This window comes from Larimichthys crocea, chromosome XVIII, assembly GCF_000972845.2.
Source record: "Larimichthys crocea isolate SSNF chromosome XVIII, L_crocea_2.0, whole genome shotgun sequence".
Lineage (NCBI taxonomy): Eukaryota > Metazoa > Chordata > Actinopteri > Sciaenidae > Larimichthys > Larimichthys crocea.
In genome coordinates, this window is record NC_040028.1 from 10,789,211 (window position 1) to 10,807,680 (window position 18,470).

Sequence of the window (18,470 nt, forward strand, 5' to 3'; positions counted from 1 at the left end):
TAGACGTTTGCAAAATTTAACAAAAAAACAAACAAACTTAGAACTCTGTAGATGTTTCTATGTGGATATGAGATGGGATAATGGCGCCATCTCCTGGAGAGCAAATTAACTCCATGTGTGGATGTGTGGAAACTAAATACATAATATGAATCAGATAAAAAAATAAAAAGTTTTACTCTGTAGTAGTAAATAAAATGTAGGGTATCCCGAGAGAAACACTGTCAGGATATGAGTTAGTATTATATTTTACAATTGATTTAATGGTTTATTCTCATTCACACACTGTTGATCTGGGGAAAATATTGTGACGTTTTATTTTTAAAACATCAGTGTCTTGTAAAAGTTGTTTATTCCCGGAATTACTGCTGAGCTGTAGCTCTGTCATATTATTTCATAGTTGAGCAGGTCTTACTTCACGTGTTACGTAATATATCATATATAGACTGAGGCCTATGGGTCTTTAAAGCGTTGATACAAGCAGGCCTGGTTATTTCTGACCATTTTATGAGTTGTGAATGTTTTTTGCCATGCGTTTGACACAAGATTGAGATTACAAACATCAACAAAGATCATTTTAAAGGTCACACGTGCAGAATTCTTCAAAAGCAGCATGCATATTCTGCATGTTTGCAGCGTTGCCAGTTGATTCATTGCCTCCTATAGTGCTCAGCTTCCCAGTGTGGACGCGCAGCGGCATCTGCGCCTTTAAGAGCATCTCTGACAGCATCCTCCTCTGTCACGGACGCGCACACAGCAGCTCAATATTTGAGAATACAGCTTAGCTTTCTGCACACACACATACACACATCTTCCTAGATAGATACATCACACCATCACATCATTACATTCATCACCATTATTTCTCCACTGAGACATTGATGAATTTGTCTCAAAGGTCGCCGTAGCGGTCCATCCGATCGTTATTGCTTCTGTTTCCTTTCCTACCCGCATCCAAAGACTGATCGACGCTTCAAGATGGCTGAGTTGAATTTGGGGAAGGGGTTGACTGCAGGGAAAGTGGCCAGCAACGTTCAGAAAAAGCTAACGAGAGCCCAAGAAAAGGTAAGAGTTGACCACTAACGTGTGAATGTGTCGGGGATGATTATTCGGGCCCTGTAAGCCGCGAGGCAGCAGCCGTGCCGCTGCCGCATCCTCCACCGAGGCGCAGTGTCGCATCACGACATCATCATAATAAGTGCATGGATGCTGTGTTTGAGGATGGGGGTGTCCACTTCATATACATCTTGTAGTCAATGTCAAACAGCGGGCACGTTCATATTGCACTCAGATATACTGGCTCAACGTTTTATCTCTCACAATTTCACCCTATGGCTCATGTGTTCCTGGCATTTTAAATCACTATCTGTGAATCTTGGTGAGTGTCACATAAACAGTGACTGCAGAAACACCTTTTTACAAGTCCCATGGTGATATTTAACACCCATGCTATAATATGTATAAGTGGTAGATATGGGGCCTAGTCTATGCGTCCATGCACCGTTGTGTGTTGAATAAATGACAGGGGGCGCTATTCGTCTATCATAATGCATCATGTGCTGTAGGGTTTAAGAGAGGCAGGCAGAGAAGCAGATCATGAACACAGTGTGCCTCATATATGTGTAAATGTCACTGTGTTGACGATGTAGATATGAGTTCATATGGCAATAATGCATAAAATGCATGTATGTGTGCTGACAGTGTAACCGTTGGATCACAGCTTTTGCATGCATGCATACAAATCATATTTGATCTTGAACTTGCAAGAAGAAGAAAAAAAAACATGTGAAGGTTCACGTGTGCATGTGTGTTTTCATTTCTAACCTCCTTCTATGGTCACTAATGTTAGGCTTTGTTTGACTGACAGGTTCTTCAGAAGCTTGGCAAAGCAGATGAGACCAAAGATGTTGCTTTTGAGGAGGGAGTGATCAACTTTAACAAACAATATGTGAGTACTTGTCCAGTGTTTGGCACTATATTGCATGGCGGACCCTTTTTCTGATTCTTGTTATTCCAGTTATTTCTAGACAGTAAGACAAAGTATAGCTCATATAGATATTTTAGTCATATCTATAGCCTCTGCATAAACAAACTAAATTTTGCAGTAGCTCAAACAGGTTAGCACTGGCTGAGGCCGACATGTTGTGGCTCAATAGGGTTTTAACACCTCTGTATGTGTCTCCTCACACTGTTTTATGCTTTAACCCCCCCCCCCCCAGACTGAAGGCAGCAAACTGCAAAGGGACCTTAGGGCATACCTGGAGGCAGTGAAAGGTATCACACACGCACATTTCACATTCACATACCCACTTCCATCCGCAAATGATGTTCCGTTAATGTAAAACATGTGTGTTTTTGTCCTCAGCCATGCACGAGTCATCCAAGAACGTGCAGGCGTGTTTGGCTGACATGTATGAACCAGACTGGTACGGCAAGAACGAGGTGGATTCCATTGTGGAGGTATGAAACCGATTTTAGAGAGATCAGTTTATTATCTGGAATATTAGTTGACTGAGTGTGTGTACGCACAGCTGTGTGTGACTGTGTCCTCTTTGACAGCAAAATTGTACATTAGCATCTCTTGTGAGGGGTGTTGAGGAGTGCTTTGGATTAATGGTTGTTATTTGACGAAACTACTAAGAGCTGGCTGCAGGAAAATACTGCAATCAGTTAAATGCTTTCAGTTTAGTCTTAATTTAGATACAAGACTGCACGTCATAACATAGCAACAGAGCTCCAAGTGCTCCTGGAGGACATCCAGGAACCATTCTATTGCCATTAAACCAGCACTGCAAGTTGTTTGGCTCAATACATTACATTACATTATGTATATATAGTTTGAGATTGTTTATAGTACTGTTATGTTCATCCATGCTGCAGGACTGTGATGTGCTGTGGGATGACTACCACCAAAAGTTGGTTGATCATGCTCTCATCTCCATGGATACATACCTGGGCCAGTTTCCTGATATCAAGGTAAGCTGTGTGGTCACGGAGACCTGTAGCAATTATGTCCAAAATTATTGGATCTAGTGCATCATTATGCAGTGGCAGGCAGGCTTTTTTAAAGGTCCCATATTGTAGAAAGTGGCGTTTCAATGTCTTTTTGGATTACAAACATGTTTTAGGTGAATACAGTGAACGTATCAAAACACTCCAGTCGAAATAGGTGGGATCGCATCTGGCGTGAACTGCCTGCTTCAGGTCCTGCCACAGAATTATGAGTGGATTCAGATCTGATCTTGGACTGGGTCAATCCAGAACACAAATCTTCTTCTTCCTCAGTCCTTCCTTTGTTGTTTTGCTGGTATGCTTCGGATCATTATGTTTGGTGATCTATTTTCGGCCTCATTTTAACTGACAGCTTGAGATGTATGTACCAAGGATGTTCCTCAGAATTAATGATTCTCTGGATGATGTAGAATTGTCCAGGATGAAGAGCACCCCCGGATCTTAATGCTCCTACCACTATGCTTCAAGGTTCTTTTGGTGATGGCAGTGCTGACCTTTCGAAGCAGTTTTGCTAATGTCAATGTTGGACTCAAACTCTGTTCACAGAATGGCATTACAGAAAGCTTTAGATATTTTCAGGTGCCCTCTTGCAAAGTTGAGATGGACAGTTTTGTCCTTTTTTGAGAATAAAGACTTTATCCTTGCAACCGTCCTATTGAAGCCATGTTGTTTGAGTTTTCTTCCTATTGTTCCACATGCATTAGGCAGGTTATGTTTGAGTTGTGTTGTATTTGAATTCTACCTGGAAGCTAATGAAAACTAAAAGAGTATGTTTAAAAAATTGAAAACTGTGCAGGTTGAGACACTTACAAATGCTTTTTCTCATACTTTCCTTTTGTTCAGGCACGTATAGCTAAAAGGGACAGGAAGCTGGTCGATTATGACAGCGCCAGGCACAACTATGCTACCACACACAAGACCAAGAAAAAGGACGGGGGTATTAAAATCACCAAGGTAAAACAGATGCAAAATATGTGTTGTATCAACATGTATTAAATAAAATAAGATACAAATTCTCTTTCTCTCTCACTGTCTCTCTCTTCCAGCCATCCTCCTTGTTGGAAAGAGCCACTCCAGGCTGGGCTCAGGGTATCTTGTCTGCACACAATGTTGCCCAGAGCAGTCTGTCCAGGAGCCAGGTACATAATAATCTTACTGCACAACCTAAAAGGTCTGTTGACTGTGAAACAATGATAAGATAATGTCCTGCCAGCTCAGTAGTCAAAGTCAAAGGTACATGAGATGTGACAAGGAAGCCCGTTTGCACTTGTTTTTGCACGTCATCGCTTTCTTTTTCTCATGTTTCCTGTCACTTGTGGCTGTTGAATATCTAATGAAGACAAAATTAAAGTGACAAAACAAAACAACTGTAGCCAAACCGTGTGGAAGCATAAGCATAAAGTGCCAGGGGATGTTATTCAGGCGCACACACAGCATGTCATTTATCAAACACACAATCACGAGCATTGCCTGACGTGACAACACATTGTGCGTGTGTGTATTTCAGGCTGAGGAAGAGTTGGAGAGAGCCCAGAAGGTGTTTGAGGAGATTAACATTGACTTGCAGGAGGAGTTACCTTCACTCTGGAACAGGTGTGTATGATGCTGATTTTCCCGCTGATGGATGGATGCTATGATTCCACTTATATCTGTGCTCCATTTGCTCTGACAGGATATTCAACTAGTAAAGTAACGCAGTCAATACTTCTCTTTTCTCTCCTCTCTAGTCGTGTTGGGTTTTACGTCAGCACTTTCCAGAGTTTGGCCGGTTTTGAGGAGAAGTTTCACAAGGAAATCAGCCGGGTGAGATTTGTGTATAGATCCCTGTTGATGCTAAATTTAGATAGAGACCAGACAAAACTAATTCACATAATGTATCAGATAACAACTGATGGAAATCTTTTGTATTCTATTCTATGTATTCATCAATGCCAGTTTGACTACATCAGCAAGAGCTTGCAAATCGAATCTAAAACTTCCAGATGCCCTTCAGCATTGTTTTTGAAATCTGATGCAAAGTCTTTTATAGTATATTTCTACTTTTTATTACCTGTAAAATGACATGACTGCAAATGATGCAAAACAGCTACATACCAGACACAGAGACGTTCCTAATATTACAGAACAGGAAGAACACACAATACAGTGTAACGATTATCTCATATAGTGTGCAGAGATTGTGCCAAAACAGCATAGAAAATTGGATATGGATGAGTAAAGATCCTCTGTTTTTCAAATCAAGATTTGGAATGAGTGATGTATTGTTGTTGGTGTTGGATCTAATATCTAACACTCTGTCTTTACCTCTCTGCAGTTGGATCAAGATTTGTATGATATCTTGGAGAAGTTGGAGAGATCAGACACGAGGTTAGTGATGTTGCAATGATCCATTATAACGTGACTTTCCTACTGTAGAGTGCTTTTTTGTGTAGCTTATTAATTACTTGATTTGTTGATTCTTTTAATATCAAAAATTTGGTTTAAAATCATGGGATTAAATGTCAGCGTATGTGCATCTATTGAAATATATTAAGATAAGAAAAAAGAATAAACACCACAGTACAGTGATGCTATTCAGACTCTAAAGTTCTGGGATATTGTGTAAAGATTGGGTTTTTCTATTTTGTTTTTATTGCACTCAGGTAAAAACCCAGTAACCTCAGGTTTAACATTTCTAAAAATCTAAAAAATCCCCAAGTCTACCTGAAAACAGCTTTTTATGTGCAATCCTGTGAATCGCTTTTGAGAGCCGAGCCTCATCAGTCACCGTGGTTGGTCATCTTAACCAGCAAAGAAAATACTTACGTCTATGGCTCCTTCTAGACGTGGGCAAAAATAAATCTTTTCCGAAATGTTTGCGAATGCCTCTCGAGAGTACATAATTCATCGTGCTTGATGAAAGCTGTGTGCTGCATCAGGAGTGAAAATAGAAGTGAGGAGTGTTGAGGTTATTTTGAACAGACTAATTCATTTTCCCTATTAGTAGTTAGTAGTTGCTGTTTTTTGCCAGGAGGTAAAAAAAAAAACTCACATAACTTTGTCTGTAAGGTCCACAGATTTATTTAGCCATCACAAAGATGCATATTTTATTCGCAATGTGCTATAGAGAAGGGATGTACTCTTTGGTCCATGTAATCAAAACTCTCTAGAAATACCTTTTAGGTACGATATGTAGCATTTGAAGTAGTCTGGGAGGATAAATAATACAGAGATACAGAAGAGTTTTGTGATACAAAGACATTTATCTGATTATCTTACTGACTTACCTTGATCTCTTTATCCATTCTATACCTGAAAACATGACGCTCATGGATTGAAACACTACATATCAAAAACATTTTAAGACGCTCATGGATTGAAACACAATGGCATGCATTAACCTGGAACCCCCCCCCCACCGCCCTTACAGAAAGACAGGTAACAGCGGCGCCTCATCGTCCGGAGCAAATAGGAGGTAACCAGCAACAACTGTGGTAACCGTGGTGACACAGATCTTGTCCGTCCTGTCCAACTGACCTGTCTGTCCAGCTATCTGTCTGTCAGTCAGTCTGCAGCCTTGGGAGATCTAATAGGGGGGGAGCTAGTGCACCCAGACCTGCAGATATGTAAGAGTTGAGCAAACCTGTATGTTTAATGCTGCACCAGGCAAGACTTGTAACATAACAATACAACCCAAAATCACAAGCTACGCAGGATCCAACTCCTGATGAGGGAGGTAGTGTTCTTTTGTTACCTTTTTTATGTAGTGTTTGTTTGTTTTTTTTTACCTCTGTTGGATATTTTTAGCACTCCTTTTCCTTTAGCATCCTCTGGAAAAGAGAATATGTGTGCTATGTAAGATTCTGGGGTAATGTCCGCTTCAGGGAAAAGGTGGTTTTGGTGGCCCCCATTAACCCCCTTGTTACTCCCCTTCTCTGCGTAATCAGTTACTGTGATTGATTGAACAGATTCATTAGGAGATATGCAACAGAGACAATGGCAAAACTGATATGATAAAGGTCTTCAATCCAAGACTTCAAGATTAGATAAACAGGACCCACCTTGGAGTCCTTATCAAGTTAGTCAGTTGCTTTAATGCTGCATTTTTTCCAAACGATAACCTGCAGAGACTCAATAAGCCTGGATCCTTGGGTGCCCCTAGTGTTCTGGAGCCCCAGTTGTCTCTTTCAGTCTTTGTAATTGCCTCTTTCTGCAATTTGAGGCCCCCATTGTGCAAAATTGCCTGGTCCAGAAATAAGCTGCAGGTTTTCCAACTCTTAAAATATCTGCTTCTTTCAAATGTCCCTATCATCGCTCGCTTGTGAGGAATATTCAGACGGTCACAGACAAAGCCTGCTTGCATGGGATGGAGGGAGGAAAAAGGAGAGGAATGGAGGGAAGGGAGGTTCACTTTCTTTGCATGACAGCTCTTGCAATAACAACATATGCTTGGACTCCTCTATAAAGCATGCCCTGTAGCCTGTGTTACTTTTAGCTGTCCTATTTAACCTTTCCTCGACCTTTCACTCACATTGTTTGCCATCCATGTTACTTTATCTGTAACGTGCCCGCATTTTCTTTTTGGCCCTCCATCTCTCTCTCTCTCTCTCTTTCATTCACTCAGTGGAAAAGAAGCATCTAACCACACTCTCAGGCCAGGAGGACCTCCGCCAATCCCCAAATCTCCATCCAAGGTAAACACACGCCCTCTCTCGCACGCACACATACTCTTTGTTAGGAGCTGTAATGTCACTGAATTATGTCTCCACTCAGGCATGACTAATAACATCACCGATGGCTGCTTTTCATGTAGGAGCCATCATTAATGTAATCAGTTATGTCTGCCCTTATCCTGCAACAACAGGTCAAAACATCTGCTGAGAAAAATACATTTATTTTTATGTAATTTTGTGTTGAGCTCATATTCGGTTTCCCAAAAAAAAAAAGCAGAATTAACATTCAGGGCTGTATTTCTTTTTCTGTTCTAGTTAAGGCCAGCAGTGCCTCCTCCACCCAAGGTGACCCCATCTATAGAGATGAAAACAGAGAACATCATCAACCTGTTTGATGCGGCAGCCGCTCCCGATATCAGCGTCACCTCCCCTACAGAGGTTAGTAAGCAGCTGCTGTCGACAAACAGCCACAGCCCTTTAACTTTCCACTTCTGCACAGGTCAGAGCCTTTAAATATTCCTTCTTCTGGCCTGCCCTCATCCCAATTCTCATATTCTATTCTATTCTATTCTATTCTATTCTATTCTATTCTATTCTATTCTACTCTATTCTTCTGTCCTGTTCCTTACCCTCTCTATTGCGCCCAGTTAGCCAATGAGCCCTCCTATTCCTGTTGTTATCAGTTTGACAGTCCTGCAGTGAGCAGCCTGTTGGACATGGACCTGGACTCTTTCAGTGCATCAACCAAAGCCTCCACGGTCGCACAGGTGGATGATTTATGGCATGAACATATAAATCGTAGAGACTTTTCACTGCAAGAAATGCCAAGTTTCACAAGAGATTTGATCTTTTATTCAGAAAAAGTTGATTCCATGATACTTTAAGAGAACGTCGCCATCAGTATGTAAGGCTGGGCATCTTCAGTGGTCAGTGCAGTTGTTTGACTTACTTATATATTGAAACTCGCTTGATAAGTCTGGATATAAAATGAAATCACTTGTTAAGCTTGGCAGCTTGGTTTGAGGTGTTACCCGCTCTGCTTCTTTACAATTTACCAAACGAGAGGTGGATGATGGCATGATGATCTGTAGAAACCTGCTTTTAGTGACCACTTCTTCCTGCTTCAGCACTCTCCACAGGTCACTCATGGCATGAGTTGGTGACTAAAACCCTGCTCTGCTCTTACTTCTTTCTCTTGTGAACTCTACAGCAGAATGTAGTTTTAGAGACTGAAATGACATGAGTTGTTCTTACTCCTACTATCTGGGCAATGCAAAAGTTGCTCACATTACTTAGATGGTGAGAAAAAAAAAAAGTACACTGCATGTTATTTCACACATTCAGGATATATTCAGCTGCTGTATGATCCAGGTCGGCTACTCAATGTCAGCACAGTATTCTAATACTGTACGTGACAGAGTTCAGTTCAGTTCAGTTCAGAGCTTTATTGTATTGTGAAATTTGATTTGTAGTGACAATGCAACTTAACACAACAAACAATAAATAGACATTGACATAAACAGTGACATAAAACAATGTTGCAAAGTACAGTACATTTAAACAATCCTAAACAAAGTAAGAATATAGGTGTCAGAGAGTAAAAAGTGTAAAAAAAAGAAAAAAGATAAAAGATGCCACAAGAACAGTGCATTTAAGGATTGTGCAGATTGATTGCATTGATTGCACGTGGAACAAAAGAAAATTTATACCTATTTGTTCAAGCCCTAGGTAGCATATATCTCTGTCCAGATGGCAGAGAAATGAATTCCTGCAACACTGGGTGATCAGGGCTAGACAGGATGGACCGAGCCTTCTGTAAGACTCGTCTGTCACAGATCTCTGAGAGAGAGAGAATGAATGGCATGTAACCTACTGTATGCCTTGAACCAGTTGGTACCATATGTATCAGAGACAGGCAAACTGGACCCATCGTGTCAGGGAAACAATGTTTAGATCGGTTGTGATTGTGATTTTTCAGGCCGTAATGAAGCAAGACATCGGAGATGCCAGACAGTAGCATAAAACATGCACACATTTGTAGCATTTAACTGTTAGGCTTCAAGCTTTAAATCCAAAAACTCCATAAGGAAGTTGAGGTGTAAATTTCACATCTTTATAGGCCATAGGGCTTCAGAAAGAAAATACACATACTGCACATTTATTTGTAATTAACATAATGTGAACTGGAGATGAGGTTGTAGCTTTCTCGCCTCTTTTAACCACTTGGCTTCTTTTAATAACTGAAACATTAATTGTATGATTGAGTAAATTATTTGATCGCTCAGATTACCATACTGTATACTTCCTGGCCAGCAACGGCAACTTGTGGAGACAACAAACACAACGCAACTCCAAATTAATGCTGATAACTCCTGAGCAGATATTATATTTGATTAAATCTTATTTAAACTGGAGCTCTGGGATATTCTTCTTTAGTACAGTTGTAAAACTTCAATCAAATTAATTGAGTCAAAATAATTAGAAAATGTTTTGTTTTAATATATCTTGAAAACAGGGACAAGAACACCTGCACGCTGTCTCACTTACTGCTAAAATATTTATTTGGTTGTAATCGAATAAATATTTCAGCAGTAAACGAGACAATGTGAGAGAGTTCTTTTCCTCGTTCAAGTTGCACCTGTGATACACTCACTTTTCAAAATGTGTGAATATATAACAGTTCTCACTATATAACTTGCTTCACTGCAAGAGCAATTGTGTCAAGATACTCAAGGTTACTCGAAGTACAGGGTGAAAATACACAATACTTATTATTGTTTTACATTGTCAGAGGGAGTGACAACAGGGGAACTCGAAACAGGACTCGAATGCAGAGTACGGGATGAAGCAGATGACTTTTATTTCTTAACACCGGGTAACACCGGGAAAACAAAAAGCGCCTCACGATGAGGGATGATCAAAATAGGCACAAACTTAAACTAGAACTACAAAAAGGCAGGGCCAACAAAAAAAATCACTCTTTCGAGGAACTACGAGATTAATTCCGACTTGACTATAACGAGAGGGCTGGTGATCAGGACAACAGACTTGACACACTGTCAACGAGAGGAGAGTTAATTTCCAAAATAAAACAGGAAGTCACAAAACAAACATGGAGACAGGACAAAAACTCAACTCGACATACAGGGAGGTGAAATTAGAGTTCATTAAATTAGTCATTATAATCATTTTTCTCCTACGTTTCCACTCACTCTGTGGGTGACTGTCATGTACAATCAGCAAACACAGTGGCCACCTACTTCAGATTTAGTATTGCCTGTACTCTTGTTCTGCTGGAGATCTACTGCTATGGGCTTGTGGGTTTAGAGCATGAGAAGTGCACTGGAAGTTTCTTATTGAATGCAACGGTCATAAGCAAGTGGTTTTTGTAAAGGAGTTTTCGTTTCTGTTTTCTCACTCTGTTGCCTCGCCTGTTTTCCACAGCCTGCAAACTGGGACTCATGGGTAAGCATATCATCCTCATCCTAATACCTTTGTTTTAATTTGAAAAAAATAAAAAAAATAAAAAATTGGCATTATGATCATCATCTTCATCTGCATATTCTTATTTGTGTTCATAGTAACCAACCATCTGGCATGGTTTACATGTATTACCATTATATAAACCCTCCCATCATGCTATGCTTGAAAGTCCTGCATGATATTATGAAGGACTTGCTGGGTAAAGGCTTCTATAATGGCCATCTCTGTATATAAACAACCTTTTCCATAAATGGATATCTTTCGTTTGTCTGTCCCAAATCTGTTTGTGCGTTGTCTTTGTGTCTGCAGTGCTTGATGTGTTAACACTAAACACTGAAGAGATTTTCGTACAGCACAAATATAACTTGGGAATGAGTGTGGGTTAATTCAGTTTCAAATTGACATTTTACACTGTTGCATATTATTGAATCAGTTCAACTGTGTCTGATGTGAAATCCGCTCCGAGGAGCTGTCTCTCTCTCCCCGTCTTTCGACACTGTATGTGTGGGATTCACAGTGTAGTGCTGACATACAGCACACTGTAGATGTGAAACCCACACCTCAAATCTGCAAAACAGATGTACACAATCTCTAGCGTAAATTTAACTGTAAATATGAATTCAAAATCTTCTTTGTGAAATGATTTGGAACTGAATTAACCACCTTTCTTTCTGTCTCCCCTCCCTGTATGTCCACATGTTGCACTGACAGAACATGTAGCCTTTACATGTTTCTTGCCACATGTGACACACAGGGACAACAGTTTTCTTTCTGAAAGTTGAGTGAAGTTGCTCAGTTTTTCCAGCGGATTGTTTCATAGAAATGAGACTGGTAAACTCACAAGTGTCGCAGCTTAGTGGGCAACTTCACAAGGACTTGCTTGCAACTTGCCATTCTGACCATTAACTAATTATTTTGTTCATACCTATGTCACTGTAAGAGAGATGTGTCTCAACAATCATACAGTTCTACTGTATCAGAGCTTGAGGCAAAGCAGTGCTATCTCAGAAAGGAACGACACTTCTGCTCTTACAAAGCTTCCTTCCTCTTTGTCCATCTGAACATAGCCGTGGGACTATAAACCATGCTTGCAAACTGCACACAGAAGATCCGACATCTATTTTCTGATGGAAAAGGCTAACCGTTTTTTGCATTTCTGCCTTCTGCTGCCACCCTTCCTTATCTTCATCTGTCTTTTAATTTAATCCAAACCTTCTTTGCAAAGGTCTTTACTCCTGCATCAATCTTCTTGGGTCTTGTGATAATGATGATGATGATGATGGTGATGATGATTACTGACATCTGCTGCTGAACTTCTCACATGTCCATGCTATCTTTCATGGCCCTGTTTTTTTCCCCCCAAACTGCATAATTTCCCCTTGAATATAAAAATAAAAATGCTTGATGCCCACTCCCCAAATCAAAAGGGTCACTCCCATCGCTTTGCAGGTTTTAGCCCTTTTACTAATCTGCTAAACATTTGGCTGTAAAACTGAACTTTGGCACAGGGGTCAAATACTGATGCCATTGTAACATGCTTACGAGGATGATGCTGACATGCTGATGACTAGCAGGTGAACTTTTTACAATATTCAGTCTGGTTAGTTGTAGTTTAGTAGTAGTTAGTAGTTTAAGCTGATAGAAATAAAGGACGGAATTAAATTTTGCAGGTATTCAGCGATAAAACAAAGTCAAATCTTGGCCTGATGGTGGCACTAGAGGAAGGATCATCAGGAATCATCCTATGGGCACCATGAAGGTGTACAGTGGTCCCTCATTTATCGTGGGGGAGACGTTCTAAAAATAACCCGCAATAAACGAAATCCGCTAAGTGAATTTTACAATTATTATACATGTTTTAAGGCCGTAAAACCCCTAACCACACACTTTTATACACTTTTTTACACGCATTTTGTACAGTACTCCCTTAGTTAATCAGGACAGAGAACACATGTGCGGTTCTCCCTTAGCCAATTTAGAACACGCAGAACACAATGCGCGTTCATACTGTACAGTAAAAAAAAGCAAAATTACACTAAAAAAATCCGCGAAACAGCGAGTCCGCGAAAAGTAGACCGCGTTGTAGCGAGGGACGACTGTATATCAATTTAAATAGAAATCCATTACATAATTTATTCTGACCTACGACATCTGTAGAGTCACGCCACTTGTGCGGCTAAAGATATGGTATGATGGAATATGTTAGATAGCAAATACAGTTTTAGTTAATGGGGTAATAATATAAACCTGAATGCACCCCTTCAGTTCCCCTTTTATATCCCTATTAATATCCTAATCCTGTATGCCATGCAGCCCCAAACACCCTGCAAAATTCTTGTTTGTTGCCAAACCCTTTCTCCCACTGGAATGTTGAATTGAATTGAATCTACCCTTACATACCCCTTATTCCTTGCCTTTCTACCCCTTAAAATCCTCAACCATTGGGTTTATGAACCTCTTATAATACCCGCAAGGTAAAATATCTCTCATGACCTCTGATTCCTTGAAACCTGACCCTTGCCCTTCAGCCTGAGGACAGTGGTGCCCAGGAAGAGGACACCGAGGTGCACTATGACCCTGTGGCTGCTGCTTCAGATGCCTGGAGTGATGACGGTTCACAGCCTGTCCGCTATGACCCAATAGCAGCTGCCACAGAGGGCTGGGGTGATGACGGAACCAAACCAGTTCGTTATGACCATGTGGCTGCCGTTGAAGAGGGAGGGGGGGATGATGAGAACCAGCAGGTTCCTTACGATCCTGTGGCTGAAGCCCAGGAGGGCTGGGGCGATGACGGGGACCAGCCGGTCACAGAGGTGCCTGCCACAGAGGATGAAACACCTGCTGCTGAGGAAGAAGCCACACTAGCTGCCGCTACGTTGGATAATGAAGAGGGTCAGGTAACCAAGGAGAGAGAAAAAAAAATGGAGAGATGCATCTGGACGAAAATGGTGGATGCATTGATTTTTGAGGAGGAGGTTTGAGCATGAGGTACTGGAAAGAAACAGTTGATAGAGAGATACATTGTAAATGAAAAGTGGAAAGATGGAGAAATCTTCAGATGGAAAGATTTAGGATGCATCTGGACCAGCAGCATGGATGCATCAACTGTGACACAGAGGGAAAGTTGGAAATTAATTGCTGAGGCAAAGAGAAGAGTATAGACATCTGCTCAACACAATTAATCCCAGTCACTGCTAATCACAAGTCCATGCACGTATAATGCTGTGCAAAAGCTTTAACTTTATGGCAACTGTGCATTAATAACCAAGCTTACTGTCTACTCAACATACTTGCTTGTATTAGCCATGACTTTGCTGTTTAGGCTGTGCGGCTTGTCCTTTTTGTCTGTCTTTGTCTCGTCTGTCTTTTCTCCTTTCTCCTCTTTATTTGTATGTCTTCCATCTGTCTCATTTCTTTTCTCTGTCTCTCTGCACCCAGGGCGAGTCTGCAGCAGCTGCTGCAGAAACAGTGGAGGAAGCAGCGGCAGAGGAGGTGAGTACAAGAGGAACGGATATTAATTTAATGACGTAATATTGTTTCCAAAACGGTTAGCAGTGAAGCAGTTCTGAAAAGTGTGCAGAACATGTCAGTAAGTGGAACTTCTTTTTTCCTAGACACCTGCAGTAGCACCAGAACCAACAGAACAAGCGTCAGAGCCTGCAGAAATGCCACCTGGCTTCCTGTTCAAGGTAAAAGAAAAAAACATCAAAATAGTGTGGGGCATGCACTTAACTCAAATATAGCTCATATGTGTAGAGATAGCTGACAATACTTATGTGATATAGGTCCAAGTGATGCATGATTATGCTGCCAACGACACGGACGAACTGGAGATGAAGGCTGGTGATGTGGTGCTAGTAGTCACCTTTGACAACCCAGAGGAACAGGTATATGCACACACACACAAACACACACAGTTATGTACTGTGGCGTCACTGTGACAATGAGGTGAATATTCCCATGTGTGTGTGTTTAGGATGACGGTTGGCTGATGGGATTGAAGGAGGACGACTGGCTGCAGAACAAAGAAAATCCCACTAAAGGAGTATTCCCTGAAAATTTCACCCAAAGGCTGTGAAAGAGGAGGACAGGACGTCATTCCAGCTTCCTTCTTTATGTCTCTCTTCCTCTTGCCTCAATCCTTAATTTCCCCTCTACTCGCCCTGATACTATATCTTTACTAGGACTTTGGCCATAGAAGCAGAGCTGTCACAGCCCTGGTGGAAATCCTGCATTTCTAAGGTCTGCTACACTGTGCTAAAAGTGGATCTTGGCATTTCTGTGGATTTCTGCCAAAGTTTGCAAATTACAGATGTAGCCATTTCACAGGTCTCACTCTTTGCTGCACTATTGTTGTTACTCCATACCAGAGGAACTGATTGGAGAATTCACACAGGATAGATGGCGGCTGCCTCTGCCATGGCTACCACTGCAATTGCATTAAAATATTTGATTCTTAGTCATGTCTCATCATACACCGTCACCACCATGTCTAATGAGACGTGCTTTTGTTCATCTGACACTGAGAGATTGAAAACAAATGAAAAATGATTACGACAATGCCAAGTGTAGCAGAGTATCCCTTCCACACACAAGCCCTAAAAGCTGTTTTATAAAGGACAGGGGTGTAATTACTAAGTAGTCCTCACTATGTTTAGAAACATTCACCCAGCAGAGTAACACACTGAAACCAGTAGAACCAACTCCTAGCAGGCAACTTCACTCCAGTCAAATGGCAAAAAAAGAGAGAGAGCTTTGAACACGCGGAAGTCTAACCAAGCCAAACTGCACATAAACAGTGAGGAATTTAAATAAACAAAACAAAATTAGCAACCTCAACAACTGGGCTTGAATTTAGCGACTCATTAATGTTGCTGAGGTAGATCTCCGTCTTCTTAAACTCAAAACATCCGAAAAATGCCAAAAGAGGGTTTGAGGTTTGATGAAACAGTTTTAGCCGCATGTGTAGCCATCGAGTGTCATTTTTTTCCATACAGGTTTGTTTTATCACCTGACTTAATGGCTGACTGCAGTTCTGACTATACATATGTGGTGGTGGAGTACAGCTGGGGATGTGTCAGTAAAGATGAAACATTGCGGATTTGGTACCAGTATTTGTATTTGCTATTTATTGATCTTCAGTCACTCTAATAACTCTCGGAGTTGTGCTGTTGGACACATGCAGCCCATCTTCTATTTCTACTTTTATTATTAACTTGTAAAAGTTAATGGTTGTTGTATTTAAATTCAGTGGTGGTATAAGTAGTATGAACCTGTGGTGAACATCCACACAAATGCACATACAGTTAACTAGTCGTCTGACCAAACCTAGTTAAAGAGAGCAGGAATTCAATATAAAATGTTTTGAGAGAGTCAGAGAAATACTGGTCTTAGAGCCCAATAGAGTAGAAAAACATGTCTGTTTTCATTTTTGGACAGTCATGTTTTTTATTCCTCGTTGTTTGAATTTGTGTGAAGTTATGTGGAGCGGGCATGTGTAAAATCTTTTCAAGGATTTATTTATTATTTAATTTTTTTTCACAAGGGATTTCAAATATGCATTACCCAGGCTCGCTATAAAGCTAGCCAACAAACTATAACAATGAGACGCTGCTACTGGTAGTCTAATAGTTAGTCAGATATGATTACACCCTAATGCTAATCAAATATATAATAACTGAGCCAGCCTCATTCGTTTTAAAAAAGAGAGAAATGTGCCGAAAACAATTCCTTCCGTTTGCATAGAGATGACTTAACTCAAATGCAGATGATTCAGAATATGCACCAGAGCAACTTCTTTTATTTTTGTATGCTGCCAAGCAATGATTACATATAGCCTAATCTAAATATGTCAACATAATTGCCAATTTAGGATGTTATGGAGTGTTTTGTACTCTACTCTACTGTCAGGTTTACTCTTCTGAACATAACCGCTTACTGTAGGTAGTTGAAACTATCTCGCGTTCAGTCATTCATTCAGTCACTGACTCGAAGGAGATTCACATTTCTCATGACGTTACTAACATGTAATATGTGTGAAAGAAAAACGGTTGTGCGCGTGTCTGTGCGATTGGATGTGTGTGTCTGTTTATGGGTTGTTTGGAAACAATCAATTCTTTATCTATAGGCTATTGTTATTGGACGATATCACCACCGCCTGCCAGGGGAGGAGGTCGTCTGTTTTACAGAAAGGTTTTTGCGACTGGACAAGACAACTCATAACATAGTTGGGTCTTTTTCCACTGGCTGGTATTATGGTTCCAGGTGTTATTGTGCATTTGTTGTGTATAAGTGTAATTTTGCCAAGCTGTGATGACAGATACATATTCTATAAAGACATTCATATCTGTATGTGAGTTACTGTGAGCATGCTGAATTCCCATGTGTTGTTGTGTGAACACCCTTAATTTAAGACGATGATACTTGGGGCACTTTTGAGGCAATTTTGTTTGATTTTTTTTATTATTATTATTATTTATTTTGTTCTTCTTAGTAAGGGATTGGTGGCATACTGTGTTTTTTTTTTCACCATTCCCTCTCAAATCAGTCCTGATTATAATTGCTGGTTGTCCATCAGCCTTGCCTCAAAATGTTGCCGGGGTATCGTGGTCCAAACAGAGTTAAACATTATTACGAGGAGACAGGACACATAGAGAAAGAAACATTTCAAACCACCAGACTCAGGTGGACATATTTTTGTAATGGTTTTCAGTATTTTGACCACTGGAGATGTGCATGAGTTTTTCATGTGTATTTCAAAAGCCTCCCATGTGAGAGCATCGCCTGCAGATTTAGGTAGACCAATCACTTTCATATTTTTATTTTTAAATATATGTAACTTAGTGAGTGTTTCACCTGGGTCTGGTACTCTATTTGTCTGTATGAATCAGTCTCCTGCGATGAGTTATGGGATACTACAAAAAGGTTTTTTCCTGTACCTAACTGACCAATAATAATAAAGATTACTTAGAATCTCATTTTGTTTATAGATCTTTTGTGGTTCTCGTGTGCAGCTTGCTTTGAATTTGCTGGAAGGAATAAGGAATGCAAATTTAGGGGTACTATTACCTTTGATAAAACGAAGACAGATGGGGATGGATGTGAACAGTCGTCTTTTTTACTTCTCCATCTTCCAGATAGAAAAATAAGCAGCGCAAATGATTTCATAAAACAAAAGTTGTCTTATTCTATGTGCTGAAATCTGTCAACGTGTAGATTCTGCAAATATTGAAGCATCCAGCAGGGTGTGCTGTGTTCAAGGACTTATTATCCATCTTGGAAAAACATTCAAGCATCACGAAGAGGAAAGAGGAGCGTTGCTGTGTG

At 40.5% G+C, this 18,470-nt stretch overlaps 1 protein-coding gene across 3 annotated transcripts; it reads left to right on the forward strand.

Annotated features, from left to right (window-relative positions):
• Positions 1-693: 693 nt before the first annotated feature.
• On the forward strand, positions 694-15,888 carry bin1a (bridging integrator 1a). 3 transcript variants are annotated; one of them, XM_027291278.1, is made up of 19 exons: positions 694-1,062; positions 1,865-1,945; positions 2,217-2,271; positions 2,363-2,457; positions 2,878-2,973; positions 3,853-3,963; positions 4,056-4,148; positions 4,517-4,602; positions 4,737-4,812; positions 5,324-5,376; positions 6,419-6,463; positions 7,613-7,682; positions 7,977-8,099; positions 11,106-11,126; positions 13,673-14,041; positions 14,583-14,636; positions 14,759-14,833; positions 14,930-15,031; positions 15,121-15,888. In XM_027291278.1, the coding sequence occupies exons 1-19, from the start codon at positions 976-978 to the stop codon at positions 15,220-15,222; spliced, it is 1,794 nt and encodes a 597-aa protein (XP_027147079.1). In that variant the 5' UTR covers positions 694-975; the 3' UTR covers positions 15,223-15,888. The 3 variants fall into 3 exon arrangements, with proteins under 3 accessions (XP_027147079.1, XP_027147080.1, XP_027147081.1); XM_027291279.1 differs by lacking the exon at positions 6,419-6,463; XM_027291280.1 differs by lacking the exon at positions 13,673-14,041 and having other exon boundaries at positions 695-1,062.
• Positions 15,889-18,470: the final 2,582 nt, after the last annotated feature.

Coding starts and splice junctions, on each gene's coding strand:
- bin1a (XM_027291278.1), top strand. CDS start 976: ATGGCTGAGTTGAATTTGGGGAAGGGGTTGACTGCAGGGAAAGTGGCC. Junction 4,813..5,323: donor TTCACAAGGAAATCAGCCGG/GTGAGATTTGTG, acceptor ACCTCTCTGCAG/TTGGATCAAGATTTGTATGA. Junction 7,683..7,976: donor TCCCCAAATCTCCATCCAAG/GTAAACACACGC, acceptor TTTCTGTTCTAG/TTAAGGCCAGCAGTGCCTCC.